This window comes from Colletotrichum fructicola (genome assembly GCF_000319635.2).
Source record: "Colletotrichum fructicola Nara gc5 chromosome Unknown KSG_Nara_v1_contig01, whole genome shotgun sequence".
NCBI lineage: Eukaryota > Fungi > Ascomycota > Sordariomycetes > Glomerellales > Glomerellaceae > Colletotrichum > Colletotrichum fructicola.
Window position 1 is genome coordinate 6,999,332 of NW_027094051.1, and position 25,211 is coordinate 7,024,542.

The 25,211-nt window shown below is 54.2% G+C and overlaps 8 protein-coding genes across 8 annotated transcripts; 5 read left to right on the top strand and 3 right to left on the bottom strand.

The window, feature by feature from the left end:
• Positions 1-546: 546 nt before the first annotated feature.
• CGGC5_v001979 (Protein phosphatase 2C-like protein 1) lies at positions 547-4,113 on the top strand (the record flags this gene model as incomplete). The annotated part of the gene is made up of 6 exons (XM_032029004.1): positions 547-595; positions 1,129-1,163; positions 1,523-1,656; positions 2,117-2,221; positions 2,276-3,554; positions 3,607-4,113. 6 exons carry the CDS (start codon positions 547-549, stop codon positions 4,111-4,113), a joined length of 2,109 nt encoding a protein of 702 aa, XP_031891232.1.
• Positions 4,114-6,799: 2,686 nt separating this feature from the next.
• CGGC5_v001980 (Transcriptional activator ARO80) lies at positions 6,800-10,081 on the top strand (the record flags this gene model as incomplete). Its single annotated transcript, XM_032029006.1, has 4 exons — positions 6,800-7,467; positions 7,525-7,803; positions 7,852-9,641; positions 9,693-10,081. The coding sequence occupies 4 exons, from the start codon at positions 6,800-6,802 to the stop codon at positions 10,079-10,081; spliced, it is 3,126 nt and encodes a 1,041-aa protein (XP_031891642.1).
• A 952-nt stretch (positions 10,082-11,033) lies between these two features.
• On the bottom strand, positions 11,034-13,502 carry CGGC5_v001981 (uncharacterized protein; the record flags this gene model as incomplete). Its single annotated transcript, XM_032029007.2, has 3 exons — positions 11,034-11,978; positions 12,037-12,075; positions 12,735-13,502. The coding sequence occupies 3 exons, from the start codon at positions 13,500-13,502 to the stop codon at positions 11,034-11,036; spliced, it is 1,752 nt and encodes a 583-aa protein (XP_031891465.2).
• Positions 13,503-13,951: 449 nt separating this feature from the next.
• Positions 13,952-15,151, bottom strand: ivoB-3 (N-acetyl-6-hydroxytryptophan oxidase ivoB; the record flags this gene model as incomplete). The annotated part of the gene is made up of 4 exons (XM_032029009.1): positions 13,952-14,275; positions 14,339-14,715; positions 14,766-14,950; positions 15,003-15,151. 4 exons carry the CDS (start codon positions 15,149-15,151, stop codon positions 13,952-13,954), a joined length of 1,035 nt encoding a protein of 344 aa, XP_031891466.1.
• Positions 15,152-16,913: 1,762 nt separating this feature from the next.
• terF-1 (Kelch-like protein terF) lies at positions 16,914-17,978 on the top strand (the record flags this gene model as incomplete). The annotated part of the gene is made up of 1 exon (XM_032029010.1): positions 16,914-17,978. The coding sequence occupies one exon, from the start codon at positions 16,914-16,916 to the stop codon at positions 17,976-17,978; it is 1,065 nt and encodes a 354-aa protein (XP_031891462.1).
• A 561-nt stretch (positions 17,979-18,539) lies between these two features.
• ATR9-3 (Short-chain dehydrogenase/reductase ATR9) lies at positions 18,540-19,346 on the top strand (the record flags this gene model as incomplete). The annotated part of the gene is made up of 1 exon (XM_032029011.1): positions 18,540-19,346. One exon carries the CDS (start codon positions 18,540-18,542, stop codon positions 19,344-19,346), a length of 807 nt encoding a protein of 268 aa, XP_031891461.1.
• Positions 19,347-20,623: 1,277 nt separating this feature from the next.
• On the top strand, positions 20,624-21,636 carry glcA-3 (Glucan endo-1,3-beta-glucosidase A1; the record flags this gene model as incomplete). Its single annotated transcript, XM_032029012.1, has 2 exons — positions 20,624-20,934; positions 20,991-21,636. The coding sequence occupies 2 exons, from the start codon at positions 20,624-20,626 to the stop codon at positions 21,634-21,636; spliced, it is 957 nt and encodes a 318-aa protein (XP_031891464.1).
• Positions 21,637-21,851: 215 nt separating this feature from the next.
• Positions 21,852-23,722, bottom strand: DEP4-2 (FAD-dependent monooxygenase DEP4; the record flags this gene model as incomplete). Its single annotated transcript, XM_032029013.1, has 3 exons — positions 21,852-22,981; positions 23,034-23,639; positions 23,689-23,722. 3 exons carry the CDS (start codon positions 23,720-23,722, stop codon positions 21,852-21,854), a joined length of 1,770 nt encoding a protein of 589 aa, XP_031891463.1.
• Positions 23,723-25,211: the final 1,489 nt, after the last annotated feature.

A 25,211-nucleotide genomic window follows, 5' to 3' on the forward strand; every position in this document is an offset into this window, starting at 1 on the left:
CCTGTCCAGGGTTCCGAAGCTGAGCTGTCATGCCAACACTGCCGTGGGAGCTGAGTAAAGACGTCCAGCAGACGACGCGAAAGGCGATGTGCTGAAGAGCGTATGCGGTGTCATGGGAATAGCCTCCACTGCAGCTGTCCCTTGCCTTAGTAACCGACGCTGTGGGCGGCTATTGGGTAAACGTGCTAATTTAGTTTTCCTTTGACCAAAAACTCAACACCACTCTGTCAGCCTAGAGGCAGACAAGGCCCAAGCTGCTTAGCAACCCAATCTAAACTTCACAAGAGGGGCCTCATCGTGGCCTTAGCAGCAATGGATGAAAGCGACGGGTTCGTGGGAGCAGGCAAGGAAATCCGGTTCGGCGTAGGAAGGTGCTTTGAGTCTCTTACACGGCAGGATCCCGACTGACGGGCGGTGCCAGAAGGGGAAATCGAGTTGGAGGTGTTCTTGAACGGTTCATGCAATGTGAGAAACCCATCCATGCGTTCGTCGTAGAATACCTAGGTTCGCCGACTTTTCAACCTCAAGCTCTTTGGCGGGTCCATGATGGGCAACAACAAAAAGAAACGTTGGGTAGCGGCCGGTAGCCTCCATCGTGAGAAAGAAAGAGATCGGGCCCGGGACTCTGGGGCTGGTGATCGGCATAGGAAAGGCCCAGCTCGACTAGCAGGTTTGCAGCATTGGGTCTCAGAGTGAGGTCACTCGGCCATCTCGCGCTTCCCTTCCAGACCCGTCAGGGCGTCAGGGCAGGTCCAGTCCACGGGTGGTCTTCCACTGGTTTTACCTAAGCAAAAAGAAGGAAAGACGCGAGGGCAGAAGAAAGGGCGGACGGGCTAGTGTGGTTTCTCTTAATCCATCTCATCCCATCCATTCCCCCTCCAAGGTTCCCTTCCTCGTCCCGGGAGTCCCAAACCGCGTACCGGACATCAGACACTCCACGACAGTTTAAACGCCCCCGTGTGCCCGTACGTTTCTTGGCCGAGATTCAGATGCCGCCCGCCTAAGCCCCTTCGTTTGGGTCGAATCCACGACAGAGCGTAAAGGTATCTCAGCAGCGCATTGCAGAAACACCTTTGACCCCGACAACGACCCAGCAGTCGGTCCAGCAATCCAGGTGTTAAGTCGCAGGGATTGGAAGGGCCCCTCCCCGTAACGGAGTCAAGGTAAGCGCCGCTAATAAAGCGACCCTGCGAATCGTGGTTCCCGCCTTTCTCTTTCTCAGGTGGACGTCCACGACCACACCTGCGTAAGGTGGTAAGGTACCTAGGTACGGATATTCGTACCTTACCCGGTCCACGTCGCTCTTCCTGGCCCTTTCCCCTCCAACCAAACATCCCCTCCCCCTCCTCTGCCACTGCTGCCCACTGCGGAGAGCCACAGCGTAACGCAGCGCCCGCCCAAGTCCGGCCCAGCCCAGCGCCGCAACATTCGCATCCGCATCTGCTGCCTCACCACAACCTTGTCTCCGAACTTCCCTTCACCTCATCTCACTTCAAACCTGACCAACCCGCTCTTCTCCCAGACGACATCGCAGCCTTTGCCATCCCGCTGGCAAACTGCGCCTCCAGATCTCCCCCGAGCCGTCTCTTTCTCGCTCTTCTACCACCTACCAACGACGTCCTCCCGCTCTTCCGTCTCGGTGGGTACGTCACTTTTGTGAGTACTGGTGCTTCCCATCTTGATCCCCCCCCCCCCTTCCGAATATCAATGAGCCTACGTCACCTATCAACCCTGGAGCACCATCTATACACAGAGACATCACGCTCCTGACATTGGCATTCTGCATGTTCCCGCCTCTCTATCCCGCATCGTCCTTTTGCGCGCACTCTTCAAGAAGCCTTTCGCAGCCCTACCCCGTCCCATCTTCTGTCTTGATATCCCACTCCATTGCGGCCAGCCGGCGCTTGTGTGGCGATATCGCTTTGCTGCTTAAAGATCTAGCTCCTCTACATTGCTCTTCACTTGCTTCTCCTACCCGACGCTTCATCTGCATCTAGCTCGGACCCGACTTACTTCCTAGCTCCCGGTCGGCCTCGGACCACTTTGCCCCTCCATGAATCCGACGAACATTGCTTGCTCACAACTCTAAAGCTAACACCGCCTGTCCCTCTCGCAGATATCCTGGCCTCACGACGCTTTTCCCGGCGACAATATACACCGACGACGAACGTACAAACTCCCTGCCATCCTATTGTACTCAACTGATCGCGCGCCCGGGACGGTACCCTTGAATCCTTTTAAGGCTTTTTAAACTGGCAGGAAGCAAGCGTCGCAGCCTCTCCAACCAGGGGAGTGGTCTGCTGACTAGAATGTTCGGCGGCGGCTCAAGTTCAGCGCCCAAGGCGGAGAGCGACTCCAAGGAAGATCGCAAGTCGCCCTCGCCCGACTCCGAGAAGGCTCAGCCCAAGGCTACCGATCAGGTTGTTAGCGGAGACAAGAGGAGTGGTAACAGCAGTCCCCCGGGACGTCAGACCGATGGAGCCGCCGATAAGAAACGCCGGGCTAGCGGCGTCTCGAGCAAGGCTGCCGGTCTGCTGGCTCACGCCAAGAACACATTGAATTTCTCTCAGGTTGGCCGATCCAACTCGGATGTGAGCGCGCAGACTCCTTTGCAGAAGCTGGGCAAGCAGGACCCCGCACTCGTCGTCCCCCAGGGTCAGCACAACAACTCGGCCGGAGAGTCTATTCCCGGACCGCGCTCCACCTTCCGTGTCGGCGTTTGGGAAGATAGGAACAAGAAGTGCCGCCGGACGATGGAGGATACCCACGCTTTCCTGTACAACTTCCTCTACACCCCGGCTCCTGTTCTCGACAGTAAAAAGAGTGATGCTGCCGATGACAAGGATGCTTCTCAGGACATGGTCGAGACGGATAACGGATACTTTGCCATCTTCGATGGTCACGCGGGAACTTTTGCGGCAGACTGGTGTGGAAAGAAGTTGCACATCATCTTGGAAGACACCATCCGGAAGAACCCCAACGGCCCCATCCCAGAGCTACTCGACCAAACCTTCACTTCAGTCGATGCGCAGTTGGAAAAGCTCCCTCTTAAGAACAGTGGATGCACCGCTGCTGTCGCTGTGTTGCGTTGGGAGGACAGAGTACCAAGTGATCGATCTGCGACTGGTTCTCAGGCCATTGCGCCGGCCACCGCAGCGGCCACCAAGGCTGTCAAGTCAAACTCAGAGGAGCCCACCGGCGATAAGGCCGCCTCTGCAAACAGCCCGGAGGCTGCACACGCCAAGTTGAAGAGCTCAGCTAGCCGCCAGCGCGTTCTTTACACGGCCAACGTCGGAGACGCGCGCATCATCCTCTGCCGCTCTGGCAAAGCCTTGCGTTTGTCATACGATCACAAGGGTAGTGATGAGAATGAGGGTAAACGTATAGCTAACGCTGGCGGTCTGATACTCAACAACCGCGTCAATGGCGTGCTGGCTGTCACGAGAGCCCTTGGCGACACCTATATGAAGGATCTTGTCACCGGGCACCCGTACACAACCGAGACCGTTATTCAGCCTGAGAGTGACGAGTTTATCATAATAGCATGTGATGGAGTAAGTTCCTCCTTAACGCCATGCTTTCTGGACATTACTGACGCACCAATAGCTTTGGGATGTTTGCTCTGACCAAGAAGCGGTTGATCTCGTTCGCAATATAGAGGACCCGGTTGAGGCTTCGAAGCTTCTGGTCGACCATGCGTTGAATCGTTTTAGTACCGATAATTTGTCTTGTATGATTGTACGTTTGGACAAGGCTGCGCTGTTAGAGAGCCAAAACGACAAGGAAAGCTCCATTGGCGTGGAGCGACCTCCGACGACTGCGGCCAAGGTCAGCGAGGCCGAGAAGATCGTTTCAGAGACGAAGAAGAAGATTGCGGATGGTGGAACGCCTGCCATTGGCGTGTCGGCGAGCAACAGTGGACGCGGACATGATCCGGCGTCCATTGACAATGGGGACTTCAAGCCCACGACGTTAGATGGGACGCTCGAGGAAGAGCCCGGACCCATTGAAGAAAAAACTGAGTCTCCGGAGATCGCCCGCGATGCTCCTCCTGCACCTTTACCTACGGAGGTGGAGCAGACTGACACGGCCGCCAAGGCAAAGAAGGCCTAGGTACGGTGACGCAGTTGATAATAAGCTTGGCTACTTCAACTGTCTCAAAGTGAGCGACTTGCGATTGTGTCGATGGCTCATACACGGGGCGGCATTGCAAGATGTCTCTAGGCAGAGGTTATCAGGAGTTCAGAAACAGGGGTTAGCAAGCATAAGGCAATGAGCCGGCCCAATAGGGAAGGGTGCTTATTGTAGGTTATCTGTACATCTAGCTATCAAATGGCTTTACCTGCGATCTTGGTGCTTGTTGTGAGCCCTCCCCGTGTTAGTTGCACTGACGTCTCATTGTCAGCTAAGGACTACAACCATCGTACTCTGACTCGTCGTTGAACATTGACATGGCCTGTCGGAGGCTGACATGTCTTGTCCAGCAAAGCTGAGCTGTCCCTATAATGACATGATGCAATTGCATATTCAAGAAGTAAATCAGCAAGGCCATTCGAGAAGTTAGTGGTCAGCCACGATCTATTATATACATCCTAGAGTGAGGACGTCAATGTGTCGTCACCAGAGTCTCCTTTGGCGCCGAGAGACAAGCTGGCGTTCCGGGAGCAAACCACGGGGCAGATAAAACGGCTTGCCGGTACCTGCATGGAGTTTCATTCGCCCCGTAACCAGCTCGAGTGTAGAGATGAAGGGCAGAATATTCATCTTTCTTTGGGGCTACGTCGGTCACTATCTTGGCAATATCCCAAGTCCCATGTGTCATTGCCCAGATCTCCGATACGGGGGTTCGATTTGGGACGAGCTAGGCATTTTCAGATCTGCAACGACTTGTCGGCACTAAGAGGACTGGCAGGTAAAGTAAAAGGCAGCATCCAAAGCTCGGATCTCTTTTGGACGGTGAACGTGACCAGCTGCGCCCAGTGGTCAACGTGACCTCGAGCTGCCGCAGGTGGCGGCGCGGGGTGAAGCTTGGGCGGGTTGACAACACAGCAGAAACTCGCACTGGTGCGATGCAGGGATGGCGGCCAGAGCACCCGGAGCATCCAGAGCGAACAGGAGGATGGGCGCAACTTGAAGGGATTGGGGGTTTTGAGTTTCTCAGGTGCCTCAAGAGGACGGAATTTATGTTAGGAGTGCAGGTGATTCGTAATTGTATGTGAGGTATGCCATCTGTACGCTGGGTGTACTGTTTGCCGGTTGGCCCGGGCTCCCCTGGGCTTCTCCAAATCCCCAGGATTTCTCTCCAGGTTTGTTACTCCAGGTTCTCCGATCTGAGGCGGGGCGGGCGGCGGATGGCTGGGCAAGTTTGCTTTGTTACCATACCTTTTGTGGTTTCCGATTCCTTCCTAACTACTCTATATCAATATTCCATTCGTATGCAGTTTGTTACCATACCTTGCCTTTGCTTTGCGCATGGCAAGTGATCCAGGTGACCTCACCTTTGCCTTACCTTACACCGAGGGGGCCGAGACGAGAAGGACTAGAGTCTGGAACCCGACCTACCTCTTTGGCGCGGCGCCGGGCGTCGTGTTACGGTGCCGCTGGGGTTGGTCCTTGAGGCGGGGGAAACGGGCGCCAGCCAGGCAAGATCGGGAAGGCAGGAATACGATGCCGCACACAAGGGCCCGGGTACTTTGGGGAACCTTTTACATAACGCGTCGTCTAGACGGTAAGCCATTATGTATTGAATTGAACGTTAGAGGCTGTTGCGTGTATCGTGTGTTCCCCAGCTGCTGTGGCCAATGCATCGTCAACCCCCGGGGCTATCAGCCAAGCCGTTGGTGTCTGGTGATGCAAATCTCTCTTCCTACATCTCAATTGCATCGTAATCTGTCGATTGCGCCTTTGATTTCTCCCGTGGTCTTCTGCCCGTTTGTTGTTACACCTGCCATTTATTGCCAATCTTTGAATTGGGTATCCTCGGCGTCCACCAATCAGAGCGCAGAAAACGTTACTTATTCCGCCTTCGTTGACGACGGCCGTTATCTTTTCGATACCGTGTTGTCTTACCCTGAATCAAACCCCAAGCAACAAGTCGCCCACGGAGTCAGCAGCCAGCCGGGCAAACATCCCTGGGGGTTCTTGGGGGGCCTCTGAAGTCCAACAAACCTCAATCATCACCCTCGCTCTCGTTGCGGGATCTTGTCCCAGCAGTGCGTGAGGTGCAGCGCACGAGTACCCATACGCCCCGTGTTTGGGAAATCGTCTCCGCGAATACCAGACGAGGGATCGCAGCTTACCACCTCTCGATGTCGAGAGTCTGTGGTGTCCCCGTCTCCCGTCGGTGTCGGTGTTTAAGGTAAGGCAGAGGGCCTGACGGTACGTACCGGCTGCCTTATCAGGTAGGTTAGCAATCAACGCCGAGAATTCCACCTGCCCAGCTTATTTTAGCTGGGAGGAGAGCTTCAAGGAACCTTCTTTTCCAGTACGGATACCGGGCCTGCAAAGTACCCTACATCTGTACGTATTTTCCACCTTGCCAACCCCGCACCCACTTTCTGAGAGCTAAGGCAAAGCACCAGTCACAGGCCGACGTTGAGGTCGCAGAGGTCCCACCTCCCAGCCAAAGGTTGCCGACAAAACCCAGGGCCCGCCGTTTTTTTGCGGCTTCCCACCCCAAGCCGCTTCAGTGTTTATTCCCCCCTCCATAATCCCGTTGCAAACCGACCGAGTCAATCCTCAAGCAGACAATCCAGTCGTGCCATCGACCCACGAGTGCAGCACCGCTGTTCGGCCCATCATGGCCCAATACCCAGCCCAGACAGCATCCAGCCTGAGCCCGACTGTATCTTCTGCTCCTTCAACAAACGCCGCCGCTGCTGCCCCATCCGCGCCGACAGCAACCGCTGCCTCCCAGCCTGCTGCACCCCAACACAAACGCGTTTACCAGGCCTGTATCCCGTGTCGCCGTAGAAAGGTCCGTTGCGACTTGGGAAGCGTCGACAACCCCCACGATCCGCCTTGCGTGCGATGCCGACGCGAGAGCAAAGAATGCTACTTCAGCGCGACCCGACGAAAGCGCAAGACGGAAGATGGTGCCGACGAACCTGAAGACATCGACGAATACACCATCCGCAATGGCCGTAAGCGTCTCCACGTCGAAGACAGTCCCCCTGTCGCCATCGACCGCCGACTCTATAGCGAAGTTCCCTTGACCCCCGGCGGTTCCATCGGCCGAAACCAACCCCTCCGTCGACCGACCGACCCCGGTATCCCCTCCGGTTCGCGCGGCGCTGTGACCCCGAGCACCGTCAGCCAGGCCGATAGCACGCGCCGCGCAGAGTTTGGCACCTTCGAGGACGAGCCCAACGCCCATCTCGAGAACGCGGAGGCCCAGGACCTCATGCGCCCCGGTGTATACGGACCCCACGATGCTTTGGACCTGCTGTATAAGGCGGCCACGGATAGGTCAGTCCAGCTCCGCCAGTCCCAAGACGCGGCTGCTTACCCTCTCCCGGCTCACAGCCCTGTGACGAACCACAAGCGCCACGAGAGTGTCGCATCTATACCGGCCTTGCCCCCGCAGCCCATGATTGTGACCCCGGGCGCGACCATGAAGCCTGCGAGCGCCGGCCGTCCCTCTGTGTCGAACAAGCCGGAGCCACCAATCATCGATCCCGAGCTGACGAAGCGGGATCTCTCTGGGGAACCTGGATACCAAGATGCCATCAAGGCTTGGGGAAGGTTTAGATTCGTCAGGGCTGGCTGGTTCTCTGCGCAGGAGGCCATTGATTACATTGACTAGTACGTCCCCATGTTACCTAAGACGTGACATGGTACTGACCACAGCAGCTATTACGAATATCTTTCCCCGCTGACACCCATCTCGCCGCCGACATTCCGAAACCCTGCGTCGCATCTTACTCTTCTCACGGAGGAGCCGATTCTCACAATCACCCTGCTTACCATTTCGTCGAGATATCGAAAGATCCCGGGAACTGGTGGACATTGCCGGTCTCATGCAATCCATGAACAGCTCTGGACCTATCTGCGAGGGATGATTGAGAGGTGTCTTTGGGGCCAGGAGGCTTTCGGCGGTGGATTTACGGCGGCGATGGCTGGAGCTTCATCCGTCATAGAGGATCAAACCAGCAGCACGGCACCTTGGCGTGGAATGAGGAAGGGAAGTCTACGGACGCTGGGAACTGTCGAATCTCTTATGATCTTGACGGAGTGGCACCCCCGCGCGCTCCACTTTCCTCCTGCCGAGGCCATCGACGAGCTCATGCTCCCATCATATGAGGGTAGTGATTTGATCAGCACCGATGAGAACGGAAACCAGCGGCCTTCGGCCAATATTGGCGGCCGGAGGCTTGACAGCTGGCTCGAACCTGCGTGGAGGAGTGACAGAATGTGCTGGATGCTTCTCAGCACCGCGATGGGTCTCGCATATGAGCTCGGAGTGTTTGACGACATTGATGAGCTGCTTCGTGACGGCGCAATCACCCGCCCTGAATATGAGGAGGAAACCTATAGGCAGCGCGCAAACCGCATTAAGCGGCTGCTGTTGATCTACTTGACTCAATTGGCCGGCCGCCTCGGCTGGACGAGCATGGTTCCAGAGGTCCTCCGCAAGAGCGATCCCGCCGTGACCCGTCGACGGCCGACATCGACTGAAGGCACAACACCCGGTACCAACCCGTCCTCCCTGTCCAATGCCTTCAACTACATTCCGGACCTGGAGCTTGACGATCAGATCATCCACTGCTGGGCCGGTATCAGCAATGCCATGCACATCGGCAATGAAAAGTTCTTCAGGTCAAGGAAGCACACGACCGACATCATCCAGAGCGGCAAGTATACCGAGCTTCTGAAGGATTTCCAGCCTCTCCTGCAGGATTGGTGGAAGGAGTTTGAGCGGTACAGGCTGCCGCCGTACATCAGACACATCCTAACCATCGAGTACGAGTATGTACGCATCTATGTCAACTCGCTGTCTTTGCAGGCAGTCGTTGAGCGGTGCACCAATAATGCTGGAAATACTGCGCACGCCGGACACGGCGCGCACGGCAATCATAACGCAGGGAGCGCCGCGCAACTCTCGCCTCAGACTCAGAACTACTTTGGAAAGCTGCCTCTGGGCCAATTGGGTGGCTTTGGTGCGACTGACCAGGAATACATCAAAGAAGTCATCAGCGGTAGTCGCAACCTTCTCAGAACCGTGGTGGAGGGGCTTCTCCCAGGAGAGTACCTCAAGCACGCTCCCGTGCGGACGTACTTCCGCATCATCAGCGGCGCCATGTTCTTGCTCAAGACCTTTGCCCTCGGTGCGCCGCGGTCGGATGTCAAGATGAGTATTGATTTGATGGACCAGACCGTCGAAGCTCTCCGCAACTGCGTCGTCGACGATGTCCATTTAGGCATTCGCTTTGCCGACTTGCTCGAGTCTTTAACCCGTCGTCTTCGCAACCGGTTCATCCAGGCGCCTACTCTAGGTCATGCATCCGCGGATGGAAGAAGCCCGGATCCCCATGGCATCACTGATGGTACCGGCGCTGCGGATGGGCAGGTGGCTAACGGTGTCAATGGCCAGACTTGGTCCAACCACGCAACGAAACTACGGAATGGACTCAACCCGCACGGTAAGAATTGGCACGCTTCCCAGTTGACTTCATTGACTAATAGACAAGCAGAAGACCCGAATGCCATATCCGCAACACCCTTCGACCTCACCACAGGCAACTTTCCCTACCCGTCTGGCGCCGCCTCTGTTCTGGGTCCCTCCACACCGGCGCCTCACCCCGAAAACACCAGCAACAACACGAATACGAACAACACCAACAACACAGCAGGCTCCACGACCGGCATGGACAACCTCTTCGACTCGACAGACTGGAGCAACCCCAGCAACGAGATGTGGTACCTGCCCACGGGCCCTGCCTTTTTCCAGAACATGGACAACACCGCCGTGGCCATGACGGCCGAGGGCGTCAACGTCGGAGGCCTCGACCTCCTTGAGTACATGGCCATGGATAACTTTAACGTCATGGACGGCACGAACGGCGCGCCGTCATACCCCTGAACCCAGACAGGGCTACAAAAGTATTGATGACCCCCCCCAAGGAGGGATGACGATATACACTACACAAAATTGGGCAACGGAAGACAAAAAAGCAAAAGCGGGGTTCAAAAATTGCACTTTGGCAAAAGGGCACGACGCGTCTTCGTCGGAAAACAGCAACTTCTCGTTTGGAAAACTTTGGGTGATGATGAGTATGGGATACGGACATCAGTATTGGCTTTCTTATTATTTTTATTGCTCAGCTCTAAGTACTTTGCCGTCTCAGACGCAAGTCTTCGTCACGAAAGGTTTTTTTGGTTTTGTTTTGGTACGAGTTGTCGTTCCTTACCTTATTAGATTGGCGGCAAGATGTATGGATTTAGATACCCTTTTCAGCACTCGATTGTCAAACGAAGCACGCGGAGTTTTTCCCGGGGTGCTTGCTCGAGTTGGACGGTTTATTAGGTTTTAAACAGATTTCTTTCTGTTTTTGGAAAGTACATGTCCCCCTTTTTATTGTTCTTGGCTCCTGCCGATAATGTAATGTGCGGAGATAGAGAAGTTTGGGCACCTCGACGAAGCAGGTGAGTGTCCTAGGAAAAGCAAACTTTCTCGAGTATCGAGTTTTTATCTGACATGATACTGCTTGATTCCTGCAGCTTTTTGCGCGGCAATCCCAGATCCGTGGCCTTTGTATCCATCTCTCGTCTTGTCCCAAGAACAAAATGCGTCGTCTCCTTCGTCTGGATGTGGGGTTTCCTCTATTCCTACACGCAATGTTGGTCCCATATCCCCGCCATCCGGACCCCAAGTCTCCATCCAATCCTTTCCATCCCCGATTTTCATCCTGTGCTTTCTTGCCGTCGGTATCGTACCCTTGAGGTGGGGCGTCGTCTCGTCGTTGATCTCGTAAATCATATGATCGCATGCATTCTCACTCGCCGTCGTTCTTGTGGCCTCTTCCGGGCAGGGTTCACTCAGAGCGGACGCGGGGGAAGCGGAGCCAACCCCAGAAGGGGGCGCCGCCGCTGGTCTCCTCCTCGCTCTGCTGAGGATGGATGGCGTCCATGCTATGGCGAGGCGTGAAGTGGCCGTTGGGGCCGATGGGCGGCATCGTGGCCGGGGACTGTTCGGTGCGGCGCTCGATCTCGCGGAGGTTGCTCTCGAACTCCTGCTGGAGGGCGCGCTCGCGGGGGCAGGTGATGCTGTCGATGGTCTGCTGGCGCACGCGGGCGTTCTGGGCGTTCTCATAGGCGATGTCGCGGGGGCGGGCGGCAACGACGGGAGGAGGAGGGGTGATGGTGATCTCTGGAGTGGCGCTGGTCTGGGGAGAGATGGGCTCGGGGATGGTCGGGTGGTTGAACATGAACAATCCCTGGAACACCGGTCGGTCGTTCTGCTGGGCGGTAGACTCGGAGCGCAGGCCTTGGTTCACGCCCTGCTGAAGGGGGATATTGTTACCGGCTTCGAGGTCAACAATTTCCTCGTCGTCGGTGCGCGAGCCGATGGTCCGCTCCTCGCGGCCCAGGAAGAAGAGACGCACCCTGCGGCGGGCGAAGTCGCGGAAGCCACCGCGGGGCCGGAGGCGCAGGCGAAAGTTGCGATAGTCGGGCATGTGGAAGCTGTGGTAGTCTTCGCCGGGTAGGGCGTAGTAGAAGTGAATGCAGGGATACCAGAAGCAGAGAGCACAGGCTATGATGAAGCCGATGAGTGATCCGATGAGGAAGCCCTTGCCGATGTTTGCGATTGCGCTAGAGTCGGATAGGACCCAGGCTTCGAGGAGAGGGGTTGACTTGTGGGAGGGTTCGACAGAGAGAGGAGCCACATGGGATGTGGGGAGAGGGATGGGAGCCATCGTAGCGGTTGGCCGGGTAGGCAGATGTTTGAAGCCCAGACGTGGAGGAGTACGAGTGCGCAACTATGTCTATCAGTTACGCGCTCGCAATGTGTTTGTCAGGACGGCTTTGATGACTTACGCGTTGGTCTTTGAGCGTGGACGTCGTGAGAGGCGCGCGCTGGGTTTTCAAACAGCAATTCACGCTGGATCTCCTTCAGACTGGGCGAAGAACAATGGCTGTATTGTCTTGCTGTGAGAGAAATAGTGATGAACGATTCTGGGATAACGAAGGTATTTGGAACTTTGGCGCGCGTTGGTGTTGGGATAGATGGAGGCCCTTGTCCTGGTTGTTGAGTTTGATATGGGTTGTGGTGGAGAGGGTAAGAAATTTTGAAAACGGGAAGAAGTTTTCCTCTCAGTCTTTGGGCCAGATGAAAGGTGCGAGGGCAGACTGTTGATAACAGGTAGGAGGGGTGGGTGGGAGGTTAACGTCGTTCGTCTGAGGCAGGAGTGTCGCTTCCCTCTCACCTGCGCTCTTTCCTCTGGAAGACAACAAATGGAAGAAGTGGGTCGCCTTCAGCTTTCGAGCAAAGTCGAGACTGAATTTGGGACTAAACAATGATTCCCGAATCAGTCTCTTTCGAGACTTTTGTCCAGATGTTTTTGGTTCTCTGCCAAGAACCCCTGAATAGCTTCCAACGCAACGCCCGTCCGCATGCCCGTCTCATCGTCCCACGAGGAATGCAGACCAATCAACTTCCCAGACTTTCTGTCGATGAGAGGAGCCCCTGAATGTCCCCAATACGTCCAGCAGGTATGCATCAATGCCCCAATCACTGAATTATCCTGCACATCCTGACCCTCAGCGCAGCCCCTATAAGTCCCGGTGCTAAGGTGAAGGACGTCGTATCCCGTCTCGACGCCCGGCTCTGAAGCTTCAAAATCTTCACTTCCTGGATGTCCAACGCATATGAGCCGGGACTTTAGAGGTGGAGTGGAGACGGCCGTTGTGATGAAGGGGAATTCACTGGTTGTCGGAGATGCGGATGAGGTTGATGGGGGTTCCTGGGCCGCTACGATTTTCAAGAGAGCCAGGTCGCGTTTGGCATCCCATTCCAGAGGCTTTGCTTCCACTACGCGGCCAGAGGCAAAGAGGAGCCAGTGGCTCTGCGTCGCATCAAAGTCGTCGGCGGTTTCGGCTATGCAGTGAGAGCACGTGAGGAGGACGCCGTCCGGGGAGATGCAGACTGCGGTACCGGCTTCCTCTTGAGCGAAAACGAGAGTTGCAGTCACTGAAGACGACAACCCCTTCATCTGTATGTCTTCCGGAATCACGATCTGGTTCTCTAGCAACAGCCGGCGCTTTTTTAGGAGAAGGCGGAGGTCTTTCTTTGAAAGATCTTTGGGTTTGAGGCCGCTGCCGAGGTTACCGGGAAGCGTACGAGTAACAGAGCTTCCTGACCTTGAAGTTTCTTCTGTCGCTGAGATAAAAAGCCTCGTCTCGCTCCCTGCGTTGCTTGAGGATGCTGCCGCTGCTGCCAACTTGGCCCTCTGTCTGGTCCGACGCGGAGAAGTCACTCCAGACCGCACAGCAGATTGCTCCATGTTGATATGTGAAAAGCTCAAAAATGAGAACAGTAAAATTTCACCTCAGATGTATTGAGATGGAATCTTGGATCTTGATAAGAAGTAGGAGGTGGATGGATGCCGCTAGTTGAAACGGTAGCGTGCCACTGCTGCCTAATTTTCAACATCAGAGCCACTCATCATGTAGCCTGGGTTCTGCCAAAAAACAACATAGATCACACTAGCTTTAAGGAGTATAGAAGTTTTCCTCACCAAAAGTGAAGTTGAATTTGTTACAGTGTTGAACTATGTACATGGACATCGAATTGCCCCAAGAATCCAAAATTACCAAGATCACGACAATTACAGCGGAAATGGTAGATTCTCGGTACTTGTTCCCATACAATCCGGCCTCGTACTATCGTCAATTCTCGTCTAAGTCGACCCGAGGGATCAACTGATTGTTTCAGAAGCACTCACTGCTGCGTCTAGACATAGATGGCGCAGCTGATGGGACCACGAACATCCATGAGATCCGCAATGGTGATGTTGGGCAGCAGGCCCGCGGTCCAAAGGTTGTGCGCCATGGTGGTCACGTTGCCGCCGTTCTCGCCGTTGTAATCAAGGAGGTCAGCACCGGGATATTCAAGGTTGGACATCTCCAGGAATGCATCGGAAGCGACGACGGGTCCGCCAATCTCGTTGAGACGCGCAGTCAAGTTGACGGACTGCCACTCCCACCAGAGACGGTCGAGGTTCGTGTGGTGAAGGAAGAAGAGCGGGTCACCGGGGCTGGAAACAACGTCCAACATCTACAATTCAAAAAGTCAGTTTCTGCTGGTGTGATGAGCAGAGTGCTGTCGAGTGGGACTTACGGTGCCGCCGACGCCCATGTGGCCGGCAAGATGAGGGGCGGTGCCCCAGCAGTTCCAAGAGTCCACGTAGGTGTCGATCGCCATGCACTCGTTGACGTAGGTGCTGTTGGCCTGGTAGAAGCTGTCCTGGTCCAAGTCGCGGGTGAGGCATAAGTTGGCGTTGTTGCTCGTCTGGTTCAGGTGCATCGTCAGGTTGACGAAAGGCCCGTCGGCAACGCAGCCATTTTCGCCGTTCTTGAAGCTTCCGAATCCGGTCTCCGCATCGAAGACGGTAGACTGGTTCAGAAAGCCAGCTTCGGCGTCCTCGAGCTCGTTCCAGTACGGTTGGCCTCCCTCGTAGCCACACTCAGTCTGAAGGTAGACCTCGTGAACACGCACTGCAGTGGTGTTGGTCAGAGAATTCTTCCCAAAATATGGGATTACGTACTGTAAAGTCTGTGCCAGGGCAAAAAGGGGCCATCATTGTGGATGACGTTGGCCTGGTAAATGTGGGCGTACATCAGATCATCCCAAAGATTCTGAGAGCCCTCTACGCCCAGCTTAGGGGCTTTGTTCTGGAGACAAAGCTCAGCGTCGATGTAAGCCTTTTTCTCGACATCGGTCATGGCGGTCCTTATATCTGTGTTAGCCAGGAAGTTGCCATGCAAAGAGCGCTGTGACATACCAAGACTTTCTCTCATGCAGAGAGGTACACTCCGGGAATTCCTTCACAGCACCTCTGGTTAGGCTCGAATTGGAGGCAGGCAACGAAGCCGCCGTGGCCAAAGCAGCCAGAGAGCCGAGCAGCAGAAGCTTGGTAGAGGAAGAAGCCATGGTTTTTGCAACGAAGGACAATGGTTCCAAGAGAGAAGAGTGGCGTGAGGGTGGTACAACAATTCTAATGTCTGAGGTTTTCATTCAACATTTTATATGCTTGGCCCCCTTTCCAGTCACACTCATGGCTGAATATTTTCGTCTACTTTTCTCCATTCCTTCTCGCATTACCTCCACGTAAGCCTATCTTCCTCCGACTCAGAGCTTCAAGGAACCACAGAGAAGCCATCCCGACCGATATCACCGAGACGCATCCCTAGTCCAGACAGTCGTTTTGGTGATACGTGGGATAAGATCAAGTCCGTCACTTCGGCCCCACTCCGCAACCCTCATTCCGCCAGCAGCATGGATATGAGCGGCGTGGAGAACATGCGGGTCCAGGTTTCGATCTGATAACATTAAACAGCTCAAGCCTCGGTCGACAACTGACTAAGGTTGACTAATTTTAGCGTATCCTGTAGAGACCCTTGTAATCCCGTACAGTCTCTAGCCGCGTACCGCGTACCGTCGGCGGAGTTGGAAAAATTCTTATTGAAGCTAAGCTTTTTCTTTGCAGTCACCCTTAGCCGTGATGGAGTCGGCCCTCCACGCGGGTCTGGGTACTACCCATTTTTGTCGGATCCGAGCCATTCTCCGCCGAAGGAGAGGATCGTCGGTGCCCCTGTTGGTCCGTGGAAGGTCGCCGTTCAGCTTTCAAGCATCGCCACGCCAAAATACGGCTTCATGAAATGCCGTTCATCTGTACTGAAAGTACAGTCTGTCAGTCTTAGATACTGTAGCCGGTCCAGGCATGACAGAGACGTGAGCTTCTTTGTGCTAAAAAATCGCCTTGTATGCCTAGGTACGCCGCCCGGAGTCTGCTTTGCGTCATGCTAAAATCCTAGCCTCTACTCGCTGATTCATTCGGGAAAGCAGTTCCGTTTGAGCCCACTGTCATATGTATGTCTGTGGGGGCCATCTCATCGTTCATGGACCGTGAACGACACACCTGAAAGCATACCCTCAGGACCCCATTCCCAATGCCATGTATCAACGCTTATGTTTATTCTACCCACACGCTTTTAGCTGCCATCCGAAGGATAGATCCACAAAGATCCAGTGACGAGCATGAAAAGGGACGGTAGCAGCCGAATGGACCCATCTAACTACCAGTACCGAGGCTTGAAGGGCCGGGGGATGGTATCTTTGTTCACACACGGTCAGGAGACATGACGCGTCACGGGTGGCACGCTACAATCCTCATCGTATTTGGCCAGTATCGTGATTAATTGGTTTCGGGTAAAGAGAGCTTGCCTCGCCCTACAGTAGCGTCCCTTACACTTTAGGCAGGTAGATAATCTAATCACTCATAGTTTCTTTAAGATGCTAGATGGATGAACCGCTGCTGGAATTGTGTGTAGCGACATGGTAGGCGGAGTCACCGCCGAAGTAAGGAGAAGATCGACACTTCATTCCCCGGTCAATCTCCTGGCAAACGAAAGGTTGAAACTTGGAGTTCGACTATAGGCGATGGGTCACGATGAAATCAATGGGACAGTAAACCTTCTCGGTTGCATTGAGCAGATGGACTCATGTTCGTGAGTGCTCTGCAGATCTCTGGACTGTAGAAAGGAAATATTCGTGGTATAAAAATGAGGAACAAATCTTGATACTGCGCTCTTCTTTTTCAATGAGACAGCAGTGCCAGTTTTGAGAATACAATCACGCTCCTTTTCACCAACACTCTTTAACTTTTCTCTACTTGCAAGTTGCAACCACCAACATGTATCGCCGAGTTCTTGAGAATGTCGTCGTTTTAATGGCCAGTGTCGCAGCGGCTAAACCATTATGCGAGTCTGGACAGTGGGTGAATCTAGCCCCCATCCCGTCGGCTCGTCAGGAACACGGAACGACCGCTATCGGCAACGCAACCATTGCCATTCTCGGCGGAATTGTTCCTACGAGTAACGGCACCGAAACAACCGACCTTTTCCAGCTATACGACCTCGCCTCCGACACCTGGCGAACTGCATCGCCGGCACCTTACAAAGTCAACCACCCCAACATCGCAGCAGTAGATGAGAAGGTCTATCTTCTGGGTGGGCTAGTGGTAGGACCCACCACCCCGGGCTTGACAATGAACTGGGTGGCTTCGAAGGCTTCTTACGTCTACGATGTTGCTACCGACGTCTGGAGTGAGATTTCTCCAATGCTCAACGGCACCGAGAAGGGCAGCTCTGTTGTCGGGGTTTACGATGACTTGATCATTCTCGCTGGAGGCATGACTGTGCTCATGACAGGCTACCAAGATGCCGTCAACAGTGTGATCGCTTTCAACACCACCTCCAGCAGCTGGCAAAGACTCCCGATGGCCGCGGCCGAGTTACCAGAAAGCCGCCAGCACTCCTCCGGCGCGGTGATCGGTGATACGTTCTACGTCGTCGGCGGAAGACGCTATGGCCAGCTGAATCACCGAAATACTGTCTTCTCCCTTGATTTGAGCAACATGACTTCCGGCTGGCAGACAGGTCTCGGACACATGCCGACAGCCCGTGGGGGTCTGAATGGGGGTGCGGTGGGCGGCAAGTTCTACGCTTTTGGTGGCGAGGGGAATGTGGACTCTGTTACTGGCGTCTTCAACCAGACCGAGGTCTACGACGTCGAGACGCAGCAGTGGACAGAACTGCAGCCTATGAAGACTCCTCGCCACGGAACCCAGGCCGCTGCGGTTGGTGACAGGGTGTACATCCCTGGCGGTGGTCTCCAGCAGGATGGGAAGCAGGTTACGGTCAACGGAACGACTACCACACAAAACCCCGTCTCTCATTTTGACGCGTACTGTGTGTAAGATTGTAGGGAGCTAGTACTCGTAGAAGTATCATTAGACAATGTTAAGGTCATTCGCCGTGACTTTTCTCATGTCGACTACGTTTGTCAGCGAGGCTTCAAGCCATGACTTCGATGTCTGTCAAGCGATTGATGTACATAGCATAGCACACTGCATCGATGATCACAATAGTAAATAGAAGCTGCTCAAGTACAAATACTGGAGGAAAACACCAGCGATCGATCAGTCCGCATGTATACGCCGCAGAAATTGCGTTTTCATTGGCTCTGATGTTGGCAAGTCCTTAAAGCCTAGTGACCGGAGTTAAGACACATGTCTCCTTGAACGGTCTTCAAAGTGATCCGAATAAAAGCTCAATAAGCCCGGTACCGGACGCATCTCTTCCCCGGTGTGACTCATGATAGCGGTGATATTTCCGAATGAAATGCATAAAGTAGCAGCTGATCTCAATTCACGATATTACAGAATCACAGCGATAAGCACATCATTCATGCCTGGTCTCCCATCATCTCCACCGCACCAGAAACCTGCGTCTGAACCAACACCATCTCATTTCACATCATGTCTCAGGGCAACAATAGCGGCGGTCAGTGTCATGTTGACGCCATCAAGGGCGCCCGAGTACTTATCATTGGAGGATCAGCGGGTATAGGCAAGGGCGTCGCATCTGCAGCATTGGCTTCCGGAGCAAAGGCGTTTGTTTCTTCTTCGAATCCATCCAGAATATCCGCCACCGTAGCCGAGTTCCAATCAACGTACCCGGGCGCCAACGTATGTGGAATAGCGGCCGACCTGGCCCAGGTGGACACGATTGAGGCCAACCTGGAAAAGGTGCTCAAGACCGCCGTCGCCGAACTGGGCGGGCCCCTTGAACACATAGCTTACACGGCGGGAGACGCGTTTGACTTCGAGCCCCTCTCCACCGTAACGGCTGCGAACGCCTATGCCTCTTGGACGGTGCGCTACCTCGGCCCACTGCTAGTGGGAAAGCTGGTGACAGTCAACCCGGGCATGTATCTTAAAGCGGCTTCCAGCTCATCCATTACCCTGACCTCCGGAATACACGGAAGCAAGCCATTTCCCGGGCTGTCCAAGAGCATCGGATGGTGCGGTGCAGTTGAGACACTCACGAGGGCGCTCGCAGTAGACCTTGCTCCGATTCGGGTCAACAACGTATCTCCTGGTGCCATTCGGACTCCCATGCTGGAGAAGCTCCCCGACGAAGCTATAGCCGGCTTTGTCCAGAACCAACTGGTTAGGGAGGTGGGCACAGTACAGCAAACAGCCGAAGCGTATCTTTTCAGCGTGCGTTGCTCTTTCGCGACTGGCCAACAATTCGTTATTGACGGTGGTTACACTTACAAATGATCACCAGCGATAGCGTATCGGTCAACTAATTCCTATTTTACCGAGTGTCACCTCACAATCCTCAAGATCGTGCACGCAGGGGCTAAAGTCACGAAGGCTGGTCACTACATTCTTACGACTTCTTTACAAATAAACCATCGCGTGCCTTAATATCAATATGTCCTTACCATTAATCTTACTATCGCCTCTGTCGTCGTCTCTACCTTCGCTTACATCGTCTGTTTCTCAGCCCGTATAGCAAACTTCCGTGTTGAACCCTGGTCAACAGCCAAGAGTCATTACCATGATCTGGTTCCAGGGAAACCTCGTCTTTTTGCTTGGAGACGGAGGTGATGACGCTCGGACATAGGCTGACGACTTACTTCTTCATTGAATGAAGCCGTGAGGAATCGGGCAAGTCAATCAATGCACCTATGTCCTCATGTCATGTATCAATACGAAACAATCTCATTCGTGTCTTTCAATGATGAAATATTCATATGCCTACATGAAGCTTCTTCAACTTGAACAAGCCAATTCCTGCTCACGGCGTCTTCGACTTGGCGATATTTCTGCTCGCAATTGACCCACTCACTGCGAAAACCCACCTCATAATGCTAATTGATGGGCAAAGCATTCAAAACAACATATTACAACTAAGCGGATGAGTTTGTCAATGCATTATTAGCTAGGAAGTGTTTTTTGTTTTCAAAAATGCTGCTGCGGATTTCCTGGGCGGTTTTGGGTGCCCTTTGCGCCTGGATAAGAAGATTCATCTCAATCGCAAGCGCCGATAGTCACACTCAGAGGGAGCTAAGGATTGCCGGTCGTCATATTCCAAACGCGCTTAGAAGACCTCTCAGAGGTCTAATTTCTGAACCATAACCGCCAGTGTTGCAGTCAAGCGAGTCAGGTTCACGGGGTTGCCGCTACCTTCAGGTCGGTCATCCTGAACGCACAACCAATACCAAGCAAGCCATTTAACAAGCCAAATTTCCTCAAAATTGCCAGCTCAAGTTTGACTACCGTGACTCGCCCAACAGCAATCTCGTATGGCAAGATGTGGCTCCAATACTCTGTGTACTACGCGTAGATAAGAAAACACAAACACCAAACATTCTGCTTGGCGATTCAGCTCAGCCACGACCCACGCGGTCAGGTGACGTCACACCAAGTCGGTTGCCGGCATCGCCTCATTCAGGACCCCTCTCTTGATATGCGAGAAATTTCCCCTGACCGCCAAAGTCGTTTTTCGCTTTCATCACGACAATTGATGTTGCAATCTTCGATTCGAAACCATGGGCTGGAAAGATCATCTGAAACGCCTCAAGAATGAGGTCGAGCAGCTGATTGCGGAGCCGGGATCGCAAAACTCTCAACAATCTCAGGCCCCGCCCCCTCAACAGCAGCAACAACAGCAACAACAATATGCGCTGCCACCGCAGCAGCAGCCGATGGGAGGACAGCCTGGACATATTTACTGGCAGCCCCAGTTTAGACCTGATGTGCCCGTGACTCAGGATTGGGATGCGAAGATTGGCAATGGACCGGACGGTTGGGGTAATCAGGAGCTGCAGCACTACACCGCCGAGCAGCAGAACGCCTTCCAGTGAGTTCTATCGCCCGATCTGAGCTGAAGTTCGATTGACTGAGATTATCTGATAGTACTCCGGATGGAAAGCTCGTGCTCCGAGCCGTCGCCAACAACGGCTGCCCCAACCCCGAGCAGAAGTACACGTCTGCTCGCCTTGTTAGCAGACAGACGCTGGCGCGGGACCAGGGTGTCTTGACTGCGGTCATTCTTTCACCATGTGCTGAGGGCATCTGGCCTGCTTTCTGGCTTCTTCCGCAGGAGCCGTTCGCGTGGCCCACAGATGGCGAGGTTGACATCGCAGAGACCTGGAACGGCGACTGCGAGAACCACTCATGTCTTCACTGGGGACAGCACCACGAGCCGGATAAGCACCGTGTTCTTGGAACTAAGATCCCGGACATGCAGTACCGACCCGTGAGGTACGACTTGGCTTGGCTGCAGCCTGGAGGGCACCCCGGGCAGGGCAGGATGATTTGGTACATTGATGGAAGACCGGTGATGAAGGGGGATATCCCTCCAGGAACGCGACCTATGAGGGACATGACCATCTTGTTGAATGTGGCGATGGGAGGCAATGTGTGCGGTGGAAAGACACCCAGAGATGGATATTATGATATGGTCGTTCACCAGCTGTACATGGGAAGCGAGCCGGAATATGGTGGATGGCAGAGGTTTGAGAACGACTGGGCACACACGCAGTTGGGTAACACATACTAGGTCATCCCCTTGGACACGAGTTGAGACATCTAGAATAGATCAAAATGGCATTATTGATCTCAGGGCGAGCAAGCATTTATACCCCTTATTACTTTTCCCCTACTGAGAAACACCCTACTGGGTGGGTGGGCTCGAAACTTCCTCAACATACCCCTTACTACGAGGTCTCCAGGTATGTTCGAGCCTTCTCTAGAGCTCCGTTCTATTTTCTCAGTTTAAGCAGCTGACTTCTCTGCCCACTCCGCGGCCAGAGTCTTATAGTCCTCCGGGCCGTATGGTTCTGAAGCTTCGGCTATCATGCCGTTCTTTCTGTACTTATTCAGCTCCAAGTCCGTAACGAGTCTATCGACGTAAGGTATCGCATCGAAGACGAAGTCCGGGAACGTGTCGCCGTGGCCAGCGGGATACCTCCACTTGCAGAAGCGGTTGTGTAGCGCAGTCTCATACTGCAGTTTCTCCATCGCCTTAGGGTCGGAGGTGGCCTCGCGCACGGCAGGGAGCTTGTCGTGGAAGAAGGCATCGATCCAGAGCGCTTGCGTGTTGGCGATGATGGCGGCAGTGATGTGCATCAGAACCCCAGCAAATGCGATGTCGCGATGCTCGAGAAACTTATTCGAAGGAGGTGCCACGAAGCGGTAGAGAGCGTATGGCGTCAGTCGCGTGAAGGGGTTGACCGCCTCCTTGGTTGAGACGCCTCCATTTTCGACCAGCGGCTTCAGTTTCTTGTTTCCGGTCGGCTGGTCCTGAAGAGCGGGCCATGTGCTGAAAATCTCCTTGTCAACCTTTTGCAGCATCTCAGTTGATGGGAAGCTGTCGGGAGTAGGGGCGTGCGGGATTCCGAGGTCCTTCTCGATGCCCGCTGGGAGGAACTTGATGGGCTGGAACTGCTTCCAGCCGGTCGCGCAGCAGAGTGCGTCCGACTCCAGCTCCAAACCATTAGACAGATGAACGCCTCTCGGAGACAGCTTGATGATGTCGGCAATATGAATCTGGACCTTGCCTTCGCGGATGAGATCGAAGAAGTCAGTCTCGTAGTTGAGAATTGACAGACTTGAAGCGACGTGCTTGGCTTCACTCCAGGGTTTCAGCTTCTTCAACTCTGGGTGAGAGTCGTATTTGTTAAGGGTGATCACGTCGTTACCGAGGACGTTCCAGAAGTTGTTGACGATGCCTCGGCCAATGGCAGTGCTATGATAGAAGTATCGCGTCTTGTCATAGCCGTCAGCCTCGCCCCAGGCGCAGGGGCTGAACCAGGTCAACGCGCGGGTGTGGACAAGCTTCTCAAGCCACTTCTTGAGAGGGGTCACATAGGGTGGCGCCATCCACACGGGGCCGTGTCCAGATTCTACAAGTCATGAGCGATGGTGTTCAGAATAAGCAAAAAGGGGAGGGAGTACCTCTGATCACCCAGTTTACGGCGATGCCCTTGCTAGCGTATGCGTAGACGGCATCCCAGGCTGATTTGGTGCCGCCGAAGACTGTGACGCGCTTGGATGTCTTGAGAGTATCGGCATGCTGGAGGAAGTCTTTGCCGTGGAAAATTGGTACGCCAAAGGTTTCCTGACCCTCGAAGTCGGGCAGAAAGGCTTGAGAGGTCAAGCCAGTGGCGACGACGAGCTTCTTTGCTAAGACCTGGAACTCCTTGCCCTCCTCCCCATTCAGGACTGTCAAGACCCAGCCACCGGTATCCTGGTGCTCAGCTGACAGGATCTTATGCTGAAATCGGATCTTATCAAAGATGCCGAAGGTCTGGGCGTACTTGGTGAGGTAATCATGCAAGACCTTTCCGGGGATGTGCTGCCCCGGAAGAACGCCGAAGGTCTCCGGATCCATAGGGAAGTCGGGGTACTCATAGGTTCCGAGCATGTTGTTGCTCTTCAGACCCGGGTAGAGACGGTGCTCAGCCCACACGCCGCCGGCCGTCGACGACTGGTCAAAGACGGCCAGCGCGTTTTGCGGGTGAAGCTGATGGTGAGTCTTGGCCGCAGCCAGACCGTACCAACCTGTTTAGGTCAGATCGCGAGCATCGGTGACTGAATTGGGTTGACCTACCGGCTCCAATAACCGCGAAGTCGAGAGTCTCCATTGCGATTGACGGGTCAAAGGGACTTGTATTTCTGCTTCGTGTCGGCACCAACGTTCCAGATCCTCCTCAATCGAGAGGCGAGCACGGAGCAAGAATGAGCAGAGCCTTTGAGGCTGCAATCGGACTCAATTCGGAAGAGAAAGACGCGCAGAAAGACATTGGGACGGAGCACCGAGGGCTGCCCTGAAGCTGTGGAACCATGAGAGAATTAGGTAGGGTACCTCATCCTTCCTGAAAGCTCAATTCATATTGTGTTGGTACAGCCTGCTGCGACACTGCAACGGTCGAAGTTGAGCGATGGACAATGATTTGTCGACGGATGGGCCAATGTCGAGTCCCTAGTCATGTCCACTCTAGGACAGGGCCTCTGCGGAGACTTTCCCGGCCTAGACGGGCCTGGGCTTAAGATTCTTTGCGGCTTCGTGCTTGATGCGGAAGTCTGACCATGTTGGGCTCCAGAACGACCAAAGAAAGACCCCAACAGCCAGAGACTGAAGCTGAATGTGAATTGCTCTCGTAATGTTGCTCAAGAGGGGTTTCGTGGAGCTTGGAGACGAGCACGGGCTTCCATCACGTCCGGATCCGTTCCCCGGGGGAGTGATCCAGCACCGTGGGTAACCGGGGGGGTTACAGGGGCATTGACTCGCTGCTGTGGAGCGAAGGATCTTGAGAGAATCATCAGGCTCTCGCAGTCTCTGGCAGAGTATACGTGATGGTCGTTGCGAGCGATGGGCGCTCAATTACTGATTTTCAGTCAAGAAATTCGTCTTCATGCTTTCGCAATGTGGTTGGTTACACAAGAAAAGCCGGGAACCGAGTCCGCATGTCGGGGCGTTCTTCAGCGTTCTTTAACGGCACGCAGATTTTGTCCCCGCAAATCCTTCAGCGTGCTCGTTCCGAAACGGAACGGAACTTCCGTAACTGAGCTCCACGGCCCCATTTTAATAACGACAACTGAGAAACTACATATCCGAAGCTCCTGAACGATGGCTCTTTCATAGGCTCTTCCATGGCATCACAAAGACAGGGCACCGTCTGGCATTGCTGAAAATGGACAGTACATCTGCGCGAATGGGACCTCGGTGACCGAAGCAGGATATTCACACGTAATCCCAACCAACAGTTCCTCATAGACGGTTCAATGGCCTTCTTTGCTGTAAGAATCAACATACAAGATGCTCTTGGGTTCAAGAAGAGGACCTCAAGCTGGAGCAAAGATTGTTTTCAAGCCACACTGGCATACACAGAATCATGCCCATCTCCGAGCATCTTGACGCAACCCCTCATTTCATCCGCCTTGTCTTCGGATTTCATTTGCTTTTGAGCGCTGCTCGCGGCTCTTGCTCACAGCCACATGTCAAGTCGACACATTGGTTTCTTTTTGAAGCTTGAGGAGAGCCGGGAGTGGCACAATTGCCCCTTTGTATACACAACCATCATGTGTAGGTGAGTTAGCAGGTGGCCCTTCGGGCTCTAGGTCCGATGCAAA